The 19,377-nt window shown below is 34.3% G+C and overlaps 1 protein-coding gene across 1 annotated transcript; it reads right to left on the bottom strand.

The window, feature by feature from the left end:
• Positions 1 to 1,263: 1,263 nt before the first annotated feature.
• On the bottom strand, positions 1,264 to 18,835 carry LOC140038583 (mogroside I-E synthase-like). The gene is made up of 4 exons (XM_072083969.1): positions 18,623 to 18,835; positions 18,476 to 18,571; positions 1,562 to 1,708; positions 1,264 to 1,392 (listed from the first exon to the last, which is right to left on the bottom strand). Exons 1-4 carry the CDS (start codon positions 18,833 to 18,835, stop codon positions 1,264 to 1,266), a joined length of 585 nt encoding a protein of 194 aa, XP_071940070.1.
• Between the last annotated feature and the right edge of the window lie 542 nt (positions 18,836 to 19,377).

The raw sequence follows: 19,377 nt of genomic DNA, 5'->3' as shown, positions 1-19,377 counted from the left end.
ATGTAAAAAAGGCTAAACTACAGGGGGTAAAGTGGAATTTGCCCTTGTAAATAAGTAAGGGCATTTTAATTTTCATTAAAACAATTTTTCTTCTAGATAACAGTTTTCCCATCTTTAGTTGACAAGGATGGAAAGGAACTAATTTCCATATCATCAGTCCATGAACGAAGTGATACACGTGGTGGAAAAATTCAATGGTGCATAATATTATTATAAAAAAGAAAGAAAACCAAAAGTAGAAGAATTCTTTTCCAATTTTCAAACTTTGTTTCTGTCCAATACACTAATGTGAATTCAAGTCACAAGGCGAACCCAGATTAAGATGCTGCAACGAATTATCTGGAAACGATATGCTATGGGGCTTTTTTTACAAGAACGATTTGCGGAATTGGGAGAGAAGACAAAAAGGAGAAGGAAGAAATGAAGGAACTGGGATTTTCTTTTTGTTTTGGCTAATAGCGATTTGCCTTAGTTAATCCAAGAACAAAATTAGTGTGTAACAGGAATGGTGTTAGATTAAAAGAAGACCTATTATCTTATGACAGTAATAAAAGACTAGGTGTTAAAGAAACTTGGAGAAGTGATTGGTTTTCGCGAAGGTTTCCTTTTTAAACCTTTTTCAAAGTAGGGTATCGAGTATAAAACAAAAAGTGCAACTCCTTTTTTTTTTTGTTTATAAATACCAAAAGTATGATAGATGCTTAGGAAAACAAGTGCAAAATGACAACTCAACAAAAAAAAAAAAAGGAAGAAGTGCAAGAAAAGACATTCAAATTTATTTGCTTAACACTCACTAAAAATTGAGTTTAATTAAATGGATGATTATTTTTAAATGAATATAAATGGGTGAGTTAAGTCAACCCACTATCCACTAATTAAATGAATTTAATTGCTACCTATTTAGGCCCATTCAAAATTAATGGATGGGTTATCGATGGACGGCTTTGGGCAGATTAACATAATTGAACTGTAATTGACATCTCTAATGTATACTATGTTATGCGCGTGATTAATCCTGTAAAGTTTCTTATTTTTTTATCGTTCTCGTACACAAGTATTAGCAGGTTTACGTTAATCGGTTGAATCAACAATACAATACTACAGTTTGCCGTAAATACTTATGAGGCTTTCATGTGACCTAATTTTGTAGCTAAATGAAATTAACTTAGATTAGATGCTTAAAACTTGTGCAAGAAACTCTTCGATGTTCTTGTGAGAACTTCCACCCTGGGATGTATCCTGTTGTGCCAACTCCTTCCACGTCTAAGCATTTCTTCTGAATTCCTTTGCGCTCTCGACCTCAGTAACTGCCTTTATGGACATTGAAATTTCTTCTCTAGTAACAATTCCCTTGTCATTGGCCCTTGACTCGAACCCCAGTTTGCCATACATCTGCGACAAACTTTGCATTTGTGAATTGATCAACAAACTGTGGCGTAGCTATCATTGGCACACCTGAACTCAATGCTTCAAGCATCATTCCAGCAGCAGTGTGTCATGAAACATTACACGGCTTGATGTGCCAAAACCTCAAGTTGAGGACATCAGTTGACTATTAGACCGTTTTTTGATATTGCAGACTTGAAATTTGGTGGAAGTTTGCACTCTTCTGAATCTCTAACCATCCATAAGAAGTGATGGTCACTCTTGGCTGTGTCCCTTGCAAGCTCTCCATTTGTTCTTCTCCAGGCGCAGCCACACTAGCTACCTAATGATACATGGATAACTGAGCTAAAATCTCTTTTTCATCCAACCATTTTAGGCTAGCATCTGACTTTATCTCGACTAGACAAGCCCCGTGATGTTTGTTGTTGACGGGTATTTTACATACGTGCAAGCTAAAAAATACCGAATTACACCCGTTCACTGCAAGTATACAGATCAACTAGTAGTTTAGGGTATATATCGGGTCGATCCCACAGGGAAGAGTGAACAATTACCGGTATTACTAAAGCTTCTCTATTATTTAGACTATCAATGAATAATAAGAAATTTAACCTACTGCACTTATACAAGAAATTAACAAATAAAAGCTCCTTAGGTTGTGGTATCCCTAACTACTCATGCAAGTGCTATATTTGGATCATTAATTACTACATCCAGGCTAGTTATGGTGTAATTTCCTTATGCATTTGAATCCTACTTTCGTAGTGAATCAATTATACTTATAACTAATCCATACCTATTCTCATGGTTATGAAATTAGCTACAAGTTCATTTCTTCAATGAAATTACATGAAATGAATCACTAAAAACCACATAGATGCACCTCTACTTTCGTGAGTGTACTCCCTATGTTTAGCACTTCTTGAACTAATGTTAAATCTCAATTTTCATTGCAGAAATAACACCTTAGATAATCACAATTAATGGTACCAGATTAATCATGATTTAAAGAGCTAAAGTGCTAAATAACTTGCTCAAATTATGGCAGTTAAATAGCCAAATGATAAACACTAACAATCATAGAAAGTTCAACCAAACCCAAGGCATAAACTTTAGAAACACATAATAGACATAAATTCCAGAACTTGCATAATAACCATAGTTAAGAATCCAATACAAAAGATAAAGAATTGGAGTAGAGATAACCCATGTCACTTGAGCTTCAACTTCTCCTTCTTCATCTCCATCTTCATCCTAATCTAGCTATTATACAAGAATGGATTAACTACACTTACTACACTATCCTACACTAAGGAAATGGAAGAACTACATTTCTGCACTCTTCAAGCTTCTCCCGTATATTTCCCCCTTTTTAGACCACCCAAAATGTCTCTGCATATAAACTGCTTAAGAGCTCCATTTTTCCAAGTCAAATTCCACATTTTGATTCCCAAATCTCAACTTTGTTAGGATAGTCAATAACAAATGTTTTTGACTTGAAAATAAGCCACCTTGTCTGCCCTTTTGTCTTCTGAAGCATGTGCACCGAATTCTCTTGCAACTTATAGCTGGAAAGTGGTATGAACACAAGAGAATTGACTGAGCAAATTGCAGAATTTCGGCCAGAAAACGCGCCTTTACAAAACGCGTCTACAACTCTCGTTTTGTGCACTCGCGTTTTCACTTTGTCCTTACTTAAACTGCGATTTTCTCCATGATGCAGGCCGAACTGGCTTTTGTACAAAACACCAAAGTTGTAGATCTTTGAGTTAGCTTTCCAATGCTTCAAGAATCATCCAAATCGGAGCTTTGTAGACTGAGATATGATCAAAATACTAAACACTGGTCGGAACTCTGTTTTCCACTTTGGACAGCTGAGTTGAATTTCGGTATTTCAACTTTTGGACTATGAAAACGGATGAATTGGACTTTGATGTCTTCATACCAAATGTAGATATATCTCTTAGCTTCAAAATGGTACCAAGATCACCTTGATCCGATCATTGTAGCTCCTGATATAGTCAAAATACGAAAATATGTCTGAGTTGTCAAAGCTGACTTTTCTTGATTTTTGTCCTCAAATTGCATTTCTTCCTTTTACACTTCATATTTTATTTTCCTCACTTTAATCCATCTTCAATCATCCAAATATCTTCTCAATGCACTTCATTTGATGATTGAATCATTAAACCTACAAAATATGAAGTTTTTCCCATAAAAATCCATAAAATGCAATATTTAGCCACTTTAACATAAAATGTAGATTTTTACCAAAACCTTAGTTATTTTAGTTATAAAACTAAATAATCAAACCAAAATTAACTAATAAAACACACTAAAAATACGTAAAATAAACTCTTATCAAATACCCCCACACTTGAACCATTGCTTGTCCTCAAGCAATAAGAAATACAAACCAACAATGATCCAAAATTTGAAAATAAACATATGTAGCATTTCAACTTCATTTCCTCAAAACAAAGTAAATAACCATTATGCAATTATTCAATTAAGTTCAAGTACTCATAATATCAAGTAAAGGAGAGCCAATTATACCGTTATTATAACAAATTCAAATCAATTTTTCATCCTTACCCAATCTTACAAGTAAGTAACTCATATGGTCAATAATAATGCTTCCTAAACTCATGATCATCTTTTAATTCTGTTTAAAAAGATATTTATTAATATTACATATCTAAATATTACTTAAGACGTGAGAATGCCTTTTGACGCGAGGATCGACATTTTTAGATGAAAATCACCGGTTACTCAACACTTCACATACTCAAGTTGCTTTGCATACTCTTAATTCAAGTACCGTTTTACGCGAAAGTCGACATTTGTAGATGAAGACTCCCGGTTACTAAGTACAAGAATCATTGGAGTAGAAGAATTTTTTATTTTTTTTCTTTTTTCTTTTGTTAATCACATACAATATATATAATCTCAATTCTCCCCCCACACTTAACATACACATTGTCCTCAATGTGTAAAAAGGAAAATCAAGATAAAGAAAGGTAATACTCCCCTATTGTTGCGATTGAATATGAAGCTTCAAAATCCATTGTCCGTGTATCTCCAACGCTTCATGAGTTTCATTGGATAACCATTAGTGATGTAATCCTAAAAAATGAAAAATGAGAAACAAAAGTGATAACAAAGGTTTAATAAACAAAATGATGATCCGTAACTTCAATCCTTTGTTTTCGTGATGTACCTAAAAAAAATACACAATAAGTAACTCAAGGTACAAGAAAATATATATGAGGAAAAGAAGAAAAAAGAGAATCAAGGAATCTGCATTTTTTTTTCAAAAACGCGACTCATCAAAACGCGCCACCAAGCCGCGTTTTATGAAGTCGCGTTTCTTCACATATCTTGCAGGATCGAAAACGCGACTATGCTTAAAAACGCGACTTTGAGTCGCATATTTAAAGTCGCGTTTTTGGTTTCTGAACAGGCTGGAAAACGCGACTTTGTAGAAAACGCGACTTCCTGTCGCGTTTTTAAGTCGCGTTTTCTTCAGTATAGGCGCAGAATTTAAAACGCGATTATGGAAAACGCGATTCTAAGGCGCGTTTTCAGCCCAAGTGCGTTTTCTTCTGCGAAATTTTTGCAGAAAGCCAATTTTGAAAAATTACCATTTGTACCCCAATCACTCAAAATGCATCATAGATCATTTGTTTGCTAAAATTCTCAATGCATGCACATGTAAAATGATCAAAATATGCATTTTAACCCCTTCTAACAAATCAAAAACAACAATTACTCAAATTGAGGGTTTGAGTTCCTTGATCAAATTTCGCCTTTTTCACCTCATTTGGTCACTTTTGCTTCCATTTCCAATACCTACAAATGAAAAATAACAAAATAACTCAAACATATACTTTAAACATAAAATCACCCCAAAATAACATAAACTTAAACAAACATTGGGTTGCCTCCCAATAAGCGCTTCTTTAAAGTCAATAGCTTGACTATTTCACCTCATTTTTCAAGGAGGCTTAGTTAACGAATAATCCACCATTTTTGGTTGTGGTGGATCATTAAATGGTGACTTTATAGCAAAAGTCACATGATCTAATGATAGGAGAAATGGAATTGACTTACCTATCCCAAGTGTTTCATAAATATTACATTGAATATGCACCACTTGAGAACTTACCAACGGAAATGTCGTGAGAGTATCCTGGGCAGCAATACCCTTAGAACCTACACTTTCAATGCATTCCTCAAGAGGGGTGAAAAATGAGTCATTAAAACTCACCTCTTGAGGTTCAAGGTTAGTTCCAAAGATATTATCATGTGAAATGGATATTTGCTCATTAAAACACAATTGAAATTCATCATTTTCATCCAAATGAAATCCATTTTCACATACAACATTCCTACCATTCATGCTAGGATCATTTTGCAAATTTTTAGAGGAAATAACTTCACACAATGCATTCAATTTCTCTTGTATTCTACTAAAGTGAGAAGTCAGTTCATCTATTCTTTCTTCAACCCTATCAAAACGGTTGGAAGTTGCATTAGCTAATTTTTCTAAAGCTAACTCCCAAGATGGCTTAGAATCATTAGCTACCATTTCAATTGCCAACTCCCAAGATGGTTTTGATTCATATTGGATACATTCAGGTTGGTAATCGTAAAAATATGAGGAATTATTATAAGTACATTGATTATCCCAACCACACACAGGAGAATTGTTCCAATTAGCACTATATTGATCAAAACAAGGATTGTAATGCTCTAATTCATCATAATAGTCCACATTTTGTGCTTGCATACATGTATTAGTAGCATGATAACCTCCACACAAGTCACAAATCACATGATAAGAATTAAAATCATTAACATTCCTCCCTTGCTCAATTTCATGCATAATTGTGTCCATCATAACATCAAATTTTGCCTTTAAGCACTTCAAACCATCTTCAAAAGACATACCTTCAGTAATTTCTTGGTTACCTCTGTTGAAGGAGTTTTGCACTTGGTAACCATCCATTGCCAATCTTTCATTTCTCAAGCTTTGTCCTCCCAATTCACCTACCCTCCTCATTATCTAAAATTACTTTTAAACAATCTCAAAAGTAAGATCAGTTAAGAAGGATAGATTCCAAGACACAAACTAAAACAGAAAAAAATAATAATAATAATAATAAAAATTGACTCAAAAAAATGACATAAAACACACAAGATACAACAAAAACAACAAAAATAAGAAAAATTGTCTAAATTAATAAAGTTGCTCTTCACACCGATATTGCCAAATCTTCCCCGGCAACGGCGCCAAAAACTTGACGGGTATTTTACATACGTGCAAGCTAAAAAATACCGAATTACACCCGTTCACTGCAAGTATACAGATCAACTAGTAGTTTAGGGTATATATCGGGTCGATCCCACAGGGAAGAGTGAACAATTACCGGTATTACTAAAGCTTCTCTATTATTTAGACTATCAATGAATAATAAGAAATTTAACCTACTGCACTTATACAAGAAATTAACAAATAAAAGCTCCTTAGGTTGTGGTATCCCTAACTACTCATGCAAGTGCTATATTTGGATCATTAATTACTACATCCAGGCTAGTTATGGTGTAATTTCCTTATGCATTTGAATCCTACTTTCGTAGTGAATCAATTATACTTATAACTAATCCATACCTATTCTCATGGTTATGAAATTAGCTACAAGTTCATTTCTTCAATGAAATTACATGAAATGAATCACTAAAAACCACATAGATGCACCTCTACTTTCGTGAGTGTACTCCCTATGTTTAGCACTTCTTGAACTAATGTTAAATCTCAATTTTCATTGCAGAAATAACACCTTAGATAATCACAATTAATGGTACCAGATTAATCATGATTTAAAGAGCTAAAGTGCTAAATAACTTGCTCAAATTATGGCAGTTAAATAGCCAAATGATAAACACTAACAATCATAGAAAGTTCAACCAAACCCAAGGCATAAACTTTAGAAACACATAATAGACATAAATTCCAGAACTTGCATAATAACCATAGTTAAGAATCCAATACAAAAGATAAAGAATTGGAGTAGAGATAACCCATGTCACTTGAGCTTCAACTTCTCCTTCTTCATCTCCATCTTCATCCTAATCTAGCTATTATACAAGAATGGATTAACTACACTTACTACACTATCCTACACTAAGGAAATGGAAGAACTACATTTCTGCACTCTTCAAGCTTCTCCCGTATATTTCCCCCTTTTTAGACCACCCAAAATGTCTCTGCATATAAACTGCTTAAGAGCTCCATTTTTCCAAGTCAAATTCCACATTTTGATTCCCAAATCTCAACTTTGTTAGGATAGTCAATAACAAATGTTTTTGACTTGAAAATAAGCCACCTTGTCTGCCCTTTTGTCTTCTGAAGCATGTGCACCGAATTCTCTTGCAACTTATAGCTGGAAAGTGGTATGAACACAAGAGAATTGACTGAGCAAATTGCAGAATTTCGGCCAGAAAACGCGCCTTTACAAAACGCGTCTACAACTCTCGTTTTGTGCACTCGCGTTTTCACTTTGTCCTTACTTAAACTGCGATTTTCTCCATGATGCAGGCCGAACTGGCTTTTGTACAAAACACCAAAGTTGTAGATCTTTGAGTTAGCTTTCCAATGCTTCAAGAATCATCCAAATCGGAGCTTTGTAGACTGAGATATGATCAAAATACTAAACACTGGTCGGAACTCTGTTTTCCACTTTGGACAGCTGAGTTGAATTTCGGTATTTCAACTTTTGGACTATGAAAACGGATGAATTGGACTTTGATGTCTTCATACCAAATGTAGATATATCTCTTAGCTTCAAAATGGTACCAAGATCACCTTGATCCGATCATTGTAGCTCCTGATATAGTCAAAATACGAAAATATGTCTGAGTTGTCAAAGCTGACTTTTCTTGATTTTTGTCCTCAAATTGCATTTCTTCCTTTTACACTTCATATTTTATTTTCCTCACTTTAATCCATCTTCAATCATCCAAATATCTTCTCAATGCACTTCATTTGATGATTGAATCATTAAACCTACAAAATATGAAGTTTTTCCCATAAAAATCCATAAAATGCAATATTTAGCCACTTTAACATAAAATGTAGATTTTTACCAAAACCTTAGTTATTTTAGTTATAAAACTAAATAATCAAACCAAAATTAACTAATAAAACACACTAAAAATACGTAAAATAAACTCTTATCAAATACCCCCACACTTGAACCATTGCTTGTCCTCAAGCAATAAGAAATACAAACCAACAATGATCCAAAATTTGAAAATAAACATATGTAGCATTTCAACTTCATTTCCTCAAAACAAAGTAAATAACCATTATGCAATTATTCAATTAAGTTCAAGTACTCATAATATCAAGTAAAGGAGAGCCAATTATACCGTTATTATAACAAATTCAAATCAATTTTTCATCCTTACCCAATCTTACAAGTAAGTAACTCATATGGTCAATAATAATGCTTCCTAAACTCATGATCATCTTTTAATTCTGTTTAAAAAGATATTTATTAATATTACATATCTAAATATTACTTAAGACGTGAGAATGCCTTTTGACGCGAGGATCGACATTTTTAGATGAAAATCACCGGTTACTCAACACTTCACATACTCAAGTTGCTTTGCATACTCTTAATTCAAGTACCGTTTTACGCGAAAGTCGACATTTGTAGATGAAGACTCCCGGTTACTAAGTACAAGAATCATTGGAGTAGAAGAATTTTTTATTTTTTTTCTTTTTTCTTTTGTTAATCACATACAATATATATAATCTCAATTCTCCCCCCACACTTAACATACACATTGTCCTCAATGTGTAAAAAGGAAAATCAAGATAAAGAAAGGTAATACTCCCCTATTGTTGCGATTGAATATGAAGCTTCAAAATCCATTGTCCGTGTATCTCCAACGCTTCATGAGTTTCATTGGATAACCATTAGTGATGTAATCCTAAAAAATGAAAAATGAGAAACAAAAGTGATAACAAAGGTTTAATAAACAAAATGATGATCCGTAACTTCAATCCTTTGTTTTCGTGATGTACCTAAAAAAAATACACAATAAGTAACTCAAGGTACAAGAAAATATATATGAGGAAAAGAAGAAAAAAGAGAATCAAGGAATCTGCATTTTTTTTTCAAAAACGCGACTCATCAAAACGCGCCACCAAGCCGCGTTTTATGAAGTCGCGTTTCTTCACATATCTTGCAGGATCGAAAACGCGACTATGCTTAAAAACGCGACTTTGAGTCGCATATTTAAAGTCGCGTTTTTGGTTTCTGAACAGGCTGGAAAACGCGACTTTGTAGAAAACGCGACTTCCTGTCGCGTTTTTAAGTCGCGTTTTCTTCAGTATAGGCGCAGAATTTAAAACGCGATTATGGAAAACGCGATTCTAAGGCGCGTTTTCAGCCCAAGTGCGTTTTCTTCTGCGAAATTTTTGCAGAAAGCCAATTTTGAAAAATTACCATTTGTACCCCAATCACTCAAAATGCATCATAGATCATTTGTTTGCTAAAATTCTCAATGCATGCACATGTAAAATGATCAAAATATGCATTTTAACCCCTTCTAACAAATCAAAAACAACAATTACTCAAATTGAGGGTTTGAGTTCCTTGATCAAATTTCGCCTTTTTCACCTCATTTGGTCACTTTTGCTTCCATTTCCAATACCTACAAATGAAAAATAACAAAATAACTCAAACATATACTTTAAACATAAAATCACCCCAAAATAACATAAACTTAAACAAACATTGGGTTGCCTCCCAATAAGCGCTTCTTTAAAGTCAATAGCTTGACTATTTCACCTCATTTTTCAAGGAGGCTTAGTTAACGAATAATCCACCATTTTTGGTTGTGGTGGATCATTAAATGGTGACTTTATAGCAAAAGTCACATGATCTAATGATAGGAGAAATGGAATTGACTTACCTATCCCAAGTGTTTCATAAATATTACATTGAATATGCACCACTTGAGAACTTACCAACGGAAATGTCGTGAGAGTATCCTGGGCAGCAATACCCTTAGAACCTACACTTTCAATGCATTCCTCAAGAGGGGTGAAAAATGAGTCATTAAAACTCACCTCTTGAGGTTCAAGGTTAGTTCCAAAGATATTATCATGTGAAATGGATATTTGCTCATTAAAACACAATTGAAATTCATCATTTTCATCCAAATGAAATCCATTTTCACATACAACATTCCTACCATTCATGCTAGGATCATTTTGCAAATTTTTAGAGGAAATAACTTCACACAATGCATTCAATTTCTCTTGTATTCTACTAAAGTGAGAAGTCAGTTCATCTATTCTTTCTTCAACCCTATCAAAACGGTTGGAAGTTGCATTAGCTAATTTTTCTAAAGCTAACTCCCAAGATGGCTTAGAATCATTAGCTACCATTTCAATTGCCAACTCCCAAGATGGTTTTGATTCATATTGGATACATTCAGGTTGGTAATCGTAAAAATATGAGGAATTATTATAAGTACATTGATTATCCCAACCACACACAGGAGAATTGTTCCAATTAGCACTATATTGATCAAAACAAGGATTGTAATGCTCTAATTCATCATAATAGTCCACATTTTGTGCTTGCATACATGTATTAGTAGCATGATAACCTCCACACAAGTCACAAATCACATGATAAGAATTAAAATCATTAACATTCCTCCCTTGCTCAATTTCATGCATAATTGTGTCCATCATAACATCAAATTTTGCCTTTAAGCACTTCAAACCATCTTCAAAAGACATACCTTCAGTAATTTCTTGGTTACCTCTGTTGAAGGAGTTTTGCACTTGGTAACCATCCATTGCCAATCTTTCATTTCTCAAGCTTTGTCCTCCCAATTCACCTACCCTCCTCATTATCTAAAATTACTTTTAAACAATCTCAAAAGTAAGATCAGTTAAGAAGGATAGATTCCAAGACACAAACTAAAACAGAAAAAAATAATAATAATAATAATAAAAATTGACTCAAAAAAATGACATAAAACACACAAGATACAACAAAAACAACAAAAATAAGAAAAATTGTCTAAATTAATAAAGTTGCTCTTCACACCGATATTGCCAAATCTTCCCCGGCAACGGCGCCAAAAACTTGACGGGTATTTTACATACGTGCAAGCTAAAAAATACCGAATTACACCCGTTCACTGCAAGTATACAGATCAACTAGTAGTTTAGGGTATATATCGGGTCGATCCCACAGGGAAGAGTGAACAATTACCGGTATTACTAAAGCTTCTCTATTATTTAGACTATCAATGAATAATAAGAAATTTAACCTACTGCACTTATACAAGAAATTAACAAATAAAAGCTCCTTAGGTTGTGGTATCCCTAACTACTCATGCAAGTGCTATATTTGGATCATTAATTACTACATCCAGGCTAGTTATGGTGTAATTTCCTTATGCATTTGAATCCTACTTTCGTAGTGAATCAATTATACTTATAACTAATCCATACCTATTCTCATGGTTATGAAATTAGCTACAAGTTCATTTCTTCAATGAAATTACATGAAATGAATCACTAAAAACCACATAGATGCACCTCTACTTTCGTGAGTGTACTCCCTATGTTTAGCACTTCTTGAACTAATGTTAAATCTCAATTTTCATTGCAGAAATAACACCTTAGATAATCACAATTAATGGTACCAGATTAATCATGATTTAAAGAGCTAAAGTGCTAAATAACTTGCTCAAATTATGGCAGTTAAATAGCCAAATGATAAACACTAACAATCATAGAAAGTTCAACCAAACCCAAGGCATAAACTTTAGAAACACATAATAGACATAAATTCCAGAACTTGCATAATAACCATAGTTAAGAATCCAATACAAAAGATAAAGAATTGGAGTAGAGATAACCCATGTCACTTGAGCTTCAACTTCTCCTTCTTCATCTCCATCTTCATCCTAATCTAGCTATTATACAAGAATGGATTAACTACACTTACTACACTATCCTACACTAAGGAAATGGAAGAACTACATTTCTGCACTCTTCAAGCTTCTCCCGTATATTTCCCCCTTTTTAGACCACCCAAAATGTCTCTGCATATAAACTGCTTAAGAGCTCCATTTTTCCAAGTCAAATTCCACATTTTGATTCCCAAATCTCAACTTTGTTAGGATAGTCAATAACAAATGTTTTTGACTTGAAAATAAGCCACCTTGTCTGCCCTTTTGTCTTCTGAAGCATGTGCACCGAATTCTCTTGCAACTTATAGCTGGAAAGTGGTATGAACACAAGAGAATTGACTGAGCAAATTGCAGAATTTCGGCCAGAAAACGCGCCTTTACAAAACGCGTCTACAACTCTCGTTTTGTGCACTCGCGTTTTCACTTTGTCCTTACTTAAACTGCGATTTTCTCCATGATGCAGGCCGAACTGGCTTTTGTACAAAACACCAAAGTTGTAGATCTTTGAGTTAGCTTTCCAATGCTTCAAGAATCATCCAAATCGGAGCTTTGTAGACTGAGATATGATCAAAATACTAAACACTGGTCGGAACTCTGTTTTCCACTTTGGACAGCTGAGTTGAATTTCGGTATTTCAACTTTTGGACTATGAAAACGGATGAATTGGACTTTGATGTCTTCATACCAAATGTAGATATATCTCTTAGATTCAAAATGGTACCAAGATCACCTTGATCCGATCATTGTAGCTCCTGATATAGTCAAAATACGAAAATATGTCTGAGTTGTCAAAGCTGACTTTTCTTGATTTTTGTCCTCAAATTGCATTTCTTCCTTTTACACTTCATATTTTATTTTCCTCACTTTAATCCATCTTCAATCATCCAAATATCTTCTCAATGCACTTCATTTGATGATTGAATCATTAAACCTACAAAATATGAAGTTTTTCCCATAAAAATCCATAAAATGCAATATTTAGCCACTTTAACATAAAATGTAGATTTTTACCAAAACCTTAGTTATTTTAGTTATAAAACTAAATAATCAAACCAAAATTAACTAATAAAACACACTAAAAATACGTAAAATAAACTCTTATCAGTTGTCCTTCAAAATAGTTGGTCCAGTTGTCTTAATTGACCATTTTCTAGCTATCCAATGTTCCACCTAATCATTGAAACGAATTACCACCTAATTGCCAAAAAAACTTGATGCAAAAGAAGAAAAATAGATGCTAGCTCTTTTAAACTTTTTGAGTCAAATTTTGTTTGTTGCTGTGAGGACCCGGAAATTATTTAAATTTTTTTTCCTATTTTTGGAAAAAAAATTAATTTATATTTCCTTTTAATTTCACTTTACTTGCTTACTTGCTAGCCTTAATTTGATAGTGATTTTAAAGATTAAGTTAGGATTTTTCTCTTTTCTTTTTATATTTCAGTGCATGTTAAGTTTTATAGAGTATTAAGATAGTTTGATCGACTAGTGAGATGTATGCATTATATTTGGTGGACGAGAGTGAGTGTTAAGCAAGAGAGAGTATGTGATTAAAAGTACTAAGAGTAAATTAGTGAATCATAAGTTACAAGTACAAGAGAGACAAGGATGTAGGCTTGAACCGACTCGCGTTACTTGTTACCGGTCAAAAACACTATTTGACCAAGATTTTCTTTATTTAATCTTCTTATTTTCCTTTTTATTTTCCCTTCCCTATTTTTCCCTAGGGTTGGCCGAAATTTTTGACTAAGCAAGAGAGAAGAAAAAAAAAAGAAAGGAAAAAGGTTGGAATGCCAAGTGTTGGCAATCAAGGGTACTATTGACCAAGCTTTCTTTAAAACTTGTCTTTCCTCTTGGACACAAATAACACTCCATTTTCTTACCTCTTGGCGAAGAGAGAGAAAAGAGAAAGAGAGGAAAACTTCTTTAAGTTTCATCTTGTTTCCTAGCTAAAACTTGTGGGAAATGAACCTAAAACCCTAAACAAATCTATAGAGAGTTGCTACAAGGAAGGAAGGTGGCTGGTGTAGAGTGTTTTTTGGGGAGGGGGGGGGGAAAGAAAGCTGAAATTTGCTACTCATCTTGAGGTTTGAAGGTACTTTTGGCAAGAAGTTACTCTATCTCTTTAATCTTGCACTTGAATGAGATTAGTGCTTGTTTGTAATAGGTTTTATGGAAGACTTTGTAGTTTTGTGTAGTAGATTGTTATTTCCAGCTTTGAATGATGAATTCCAGCTTTGCTAGGAAATTTTTGGGCTGTCCATAAGGATTTCCAGCTTGTACAAGCACTTTTTGGCTTCCTTTAAGGAATTTCCAGCTTTTGTTAGTAGTTTTAGCTTAGGGCTTGAATTTTCGAGCTTTGATATGTGAAATTGCAGCCTTGGGATGTCATTTCAGCTTTGTCGTGGTTGATTTTTGAGCTAGAAATTGGCTATATTGGATGGTTTTGTGGCTTTAATCAACTGTACTTTATAGCCTGTAACTTGTGGTTGTGTTTGAGGTTGGATTGCCATAAATATTGGTGTTGAGTTTGGATGGAAAAGTTAAGAAAATAAGGGGAAGTGTTCCTGGAAATTTTCCCGCAGGAGACTCTAAGCAGTCTTGGGAAATCTGCTATATTTTGGTGTAAAAAAATCCAAATTGAGTTCTGCTTATTGTGTTTGAAACTAGATTCAGAGTACATTTTACCGTGAAAATTTCAGAATTTTTCTCAATTCCTATAAATATCTATGATTTTCCAAAATTGACTGAATTTTCACACCTGCTCTGTTTTTCTACTTGATGAAGCAGTAACTTGAGACTAGAATTTGACTGATTTATGGACGGAATCTTATAAATCTGGAAAATTGTAGTCCTTTGAGTCTATTTTCCAACGGTATAAAGTTTATAAATTTTGGACTTAAGAAGCTTGCGATACGATTTTTCAAACAGTGTCGCGCAAAACTGGAGAAAATTTTGTTTTCTAAACTTGCTCTTGCTTTCATTTCCAACTTTAAGTTGGAGTTGTTAAACCATTTTGAGTTTGGTTTTATGAGTAAAATTGAGGTTTAAATGAAAGGAAATGAGTTTCTTCAAATCATTTTAGGCCGGACAATTTTCAACTTTGTATTTTGAAAGTCTTGTTCTAATTTCTTCAAACGTTTGACTATAATTGATGCTCTTGTGCTCCAAATGACTTTTGCAACGTTGATTTAGTAAGCACATGAGGTTTTCTCCTCGATTGCAACAAGAAAATATTATATTTTTGATAGGTTATATGGGCATAAAACTTGTAAATTGATGCATTTCTAAATGAAGTTTTGAAATCTCAATCATTTCATGCATTTTGGCTTTGTATTACTAGTCTTTTAATATAGTATATGATCATGGGACTCGAGAGAGTTCAAGAGAACGAACCAGGGTTAAGGTGAAGGGTTGCGATTGATTGATGAGTGTTCCAATGCATGTTATTTGATTATGCATGACTTTAGAAAATACTATTATTTGCTTAAGTGCTCTCCTTTGAATGGCATGCTAATAAGTGAATGACTGTTGTGATTTTCTTGTCTTGTTAATTTGCTATGAGCGTATGTTCACATTGCATGAATGCATGATAAATGTGCCAGAATGTAGGCCAATGTGTACTTTATCGCATCGGCTGAACTGAGCTTAACCCTATGCTGGCACCCTATCCGAGACCCGCCATTTGCGAGGTTGGATCTGCTGGACAGTTTTGGGTTTATAACTTACCAATGTTAAGTGCAAAGCTCAAAACTCTTTGTCGAAAGGCCTTGAGTACAATGTTTAATGTTAAATGAGGGGATTGTTGATTTTTCGGAGGGCATAAGGTGAATGTTAAATGAGGGGATTGTTGATCTTTCGGAGGACATAAGGTGGGAGTTCAGAGGTTATAAGGTGGTAAAATATAGGGAATTGCTTATTGGCAGTTATAAGGTGAATGTTGCTCCTTGTGAGCCCCCTATCCTTTTAATATTTAAATTATTGTTCATCCTTTTATTTACTTGAACGAATGATTGAATGCACGCATGTATGTTATTGTTTATCAAGTATTTTACATTGAAAGATTTGTATTACAATTAATTGCTACACTACCAGTTTCTAAAGTTGAGTATCGATTTACTTGAACCTATATTACTTGGGAAAATGTGCTTACATGTTAAATTGTGTTATTCTCTTATTTTGCCTGTTTACCTGGAATGCTCACTGGGCGTAAGCTCATCCCACGTTTTGTTTTCCTTAACAGGATTCGGATCCGAGAGTGCTCAAGAATACCGTTGGAATGTTTTGAGAGACTTTAAGTTTTATTTTAGTAGAAATGACTGTAGTGTATATATATTTTCAGGTTGTAATTAAGATAGACGCCGAATGATGAATCTTTTGTAGGCGAACCTATGTAAGAGCTTTTGGATGTATGTAAATGTTATTTTGGGGTGTAATGAATATTATTTTGGTTAGTTTAGAAATTTCAAGTAATTCTTGCTATGAATTATAATGAGTTCTGACGAGAGTTGGGCAGGCGGTCCGCCGACCCTTCTGGTTCGCCTTTGGAGAAAGTGGGGCTATCACAGTTGCCTTTATATTTTATATAATGACCATTACCTAGAATTCCTATTCAACACAAGACAAAAATGCAATAGCACGTGCATTTTTTAATTCGGATTCTACCTTCCCTGGAGTTTGGAGCCACTACTTGGACTGGATGTTTGACTTTAAATAATATCACGGTGATCCTTATCTTATAATTGACATTGTTACAAGTGGAGCTGCAAACGAATCAAGTCGTTTGCGAGTAAATTCGATCAAAACTTGACTTGAGTTCAGTCTCGAGTTTGATCCGACTAAATTGAGCTGTTGAACTCAAGTGAAACATAGAAAAACTTAGTTTGCTAGCTCACAATCCGACTCAAATATATATATATATATATATATATATATATATATAATATTTTTATTTTTATAATAAAATTAAATATATATCCCTAATGTTTTTGTTATTTACTAAGGAAAATGACTATTTTATTCATTCAAAAAAATAAAATAATTATTCTTTATTTTTAAAACTTGAGTAGGCTCAACCTTGAGCTCGACTAGAATCAAATTTGAGATCGAACTTGAACTCGAGTTTTATATAAAAGCTTATCAAGTTCAAATTTGATAAAATTGAATTGAACTCGGCTTGATGAGATCAAAACTTGATTCAACTCGACTGGTTTGCAGCTCTAGTTACAACTTTGAGCTAATTTTCCTTCACAACAGCAAGATGATACCTTTGATATAACCTTTATTCAAGTGCATATATATCTTTGCCATGAGAAGAGCATGTATAAGGTGTGATTCATTACACAAGATCCAACTATTCTCTAGTGTTCTGATCAAGACAAGCACATTCGATTCAAACGCATTAAAAATATAGGGAAATTGAATGTTTAAAATTGAAGTGAAAGATCGGTCTAAGCTACCTAATTTTTAAGTTACCAACTTGGCATTTTTCTTTGAAAACCTTTTGCCTTCTATGTTTTGCTGATTAAAGAAGCTCTATAATCTGAACTTTCTTTCACTATAATATAATTAAGCTCAAATTTTAGTATTTCAGAGAACTTTAATGCAAGGGGCCAAAATTCATGATAAATGCAAACAGTAGATTTTAGATGTGGATAGAAGAAATGATATTCGATGATCTAGATCAATTAATGTAAAAATTTGAAATTTCTATGAAATCCAATAGACACTGTGTACAGACCATGGTTCGACATCTCGACCGAGTCCACGATGACTCAATTGAGACATAACCGGAACAATGGGAACCGGTACAATACTGATTCCCGAATCGTAGACTTAGCTATATCCGAGGTGACTACTAATAACTCAGCCAATATCAGACGAGTTGGAACGGTTTTGGTGCGTATCGTTGAGAAATTGGTGAGTTGGACTGAGTTGTACCGGAAATGGAACCAAAAAATTTTTGGCTGTAGAGGGACAAAAGCTGCAGCTAACCGGGAGATGAACAAACGAGAGAAGAGTAGTTCTGTTGTGAGAGTTAATGTGGGTGTGCATGTAAGAGAGAGTAATATGTTACAATATGTGTATCGCTCGATATGTGACCGATATACTGCGACGGATGTGGAATAACTACAACTGCGACACGACCACGACCCGCAATGGCGAACCCAGACTGAGCAACAACACAGCAAAATTTGTATCATAACCAAAATTTGCAACTTACCTCATATTCCAGCTTGTCAAAGGAGTTGAGAAATATCCAATTTGCTTTCTGAACATTAGAGAATTGCCCTACCATCAACTTAGTAATGGTGTGATCCTTGTCATTGACTTGGGTAAACGAAGGAAGATCATCAATCTGCAGCAATGGAAGCGGAGGAATCAACACCGAGGAATGCTCCTCATCCGGAATAGCACCCAATTTCCCTTCTTGCATATGGTAATATAAGGTACGAACAGCACAAGATTGAGTGAAAAAGAAGCTCCAAGCTACCCCATCTGATGACCTACGTCCAAAGCCCATGGCAAGGTTGAATCATAAACAAGAACTCTGGGTGGGATGTCAGAGCTGTTTAGTTTCTCTATAAGCTTCACCAAATCTCTGGACATTATGGCATGTAACCGTCTGAAATGGCCTGCCAAGCTGTCTGGTTCTTCACCTTCATTTGAGCCATCTAATGTATTCAATACTGAAAAGCTCTGAGGATGATGAGTCTTGTGTATAATATGCTGATATTTTAGTGAAATCAACTGTAATTATGAAAGTTATCCTGAACCATTTTGGGATCAAGCGTTTGGCAAAGTTCGGCAGCGGATTTATGTGGCCCTCTGCAGGAAATGGGAAGGCAAGAAGATGGGGTTTCTGGCTTTCAGCCATTTGATCAATTTTCTCCACTTTTGTCTCTCTCTGTCTTGTTTTTGATATACTTAATTTGATTTTAGTACTAACTAAGCTAATAGTGAGCAATAATGCAGTAC

This window comes from Coffea arabica, chromosome 3e, assembly GCF_036785885.1.
Source record: "Coffea arabica cultivar ET-39 chromosome 3e, Coffea Arabica ET-39 HiFi, whole genome shotgun sequence".
NCBI classification, from domain to species: domain Eukaryota; kingdom Viridiplantae; phylum Streptophyta; class Magnoliopsida; order Gentianales; family Rubiaceae; genus Coffea; species Coffea arabica.
The sequence above is the reverse complement of the archived record's forward strand: the minus strand, read 5'-3'. Positions and strand labels throughout refer to the sequence as shown.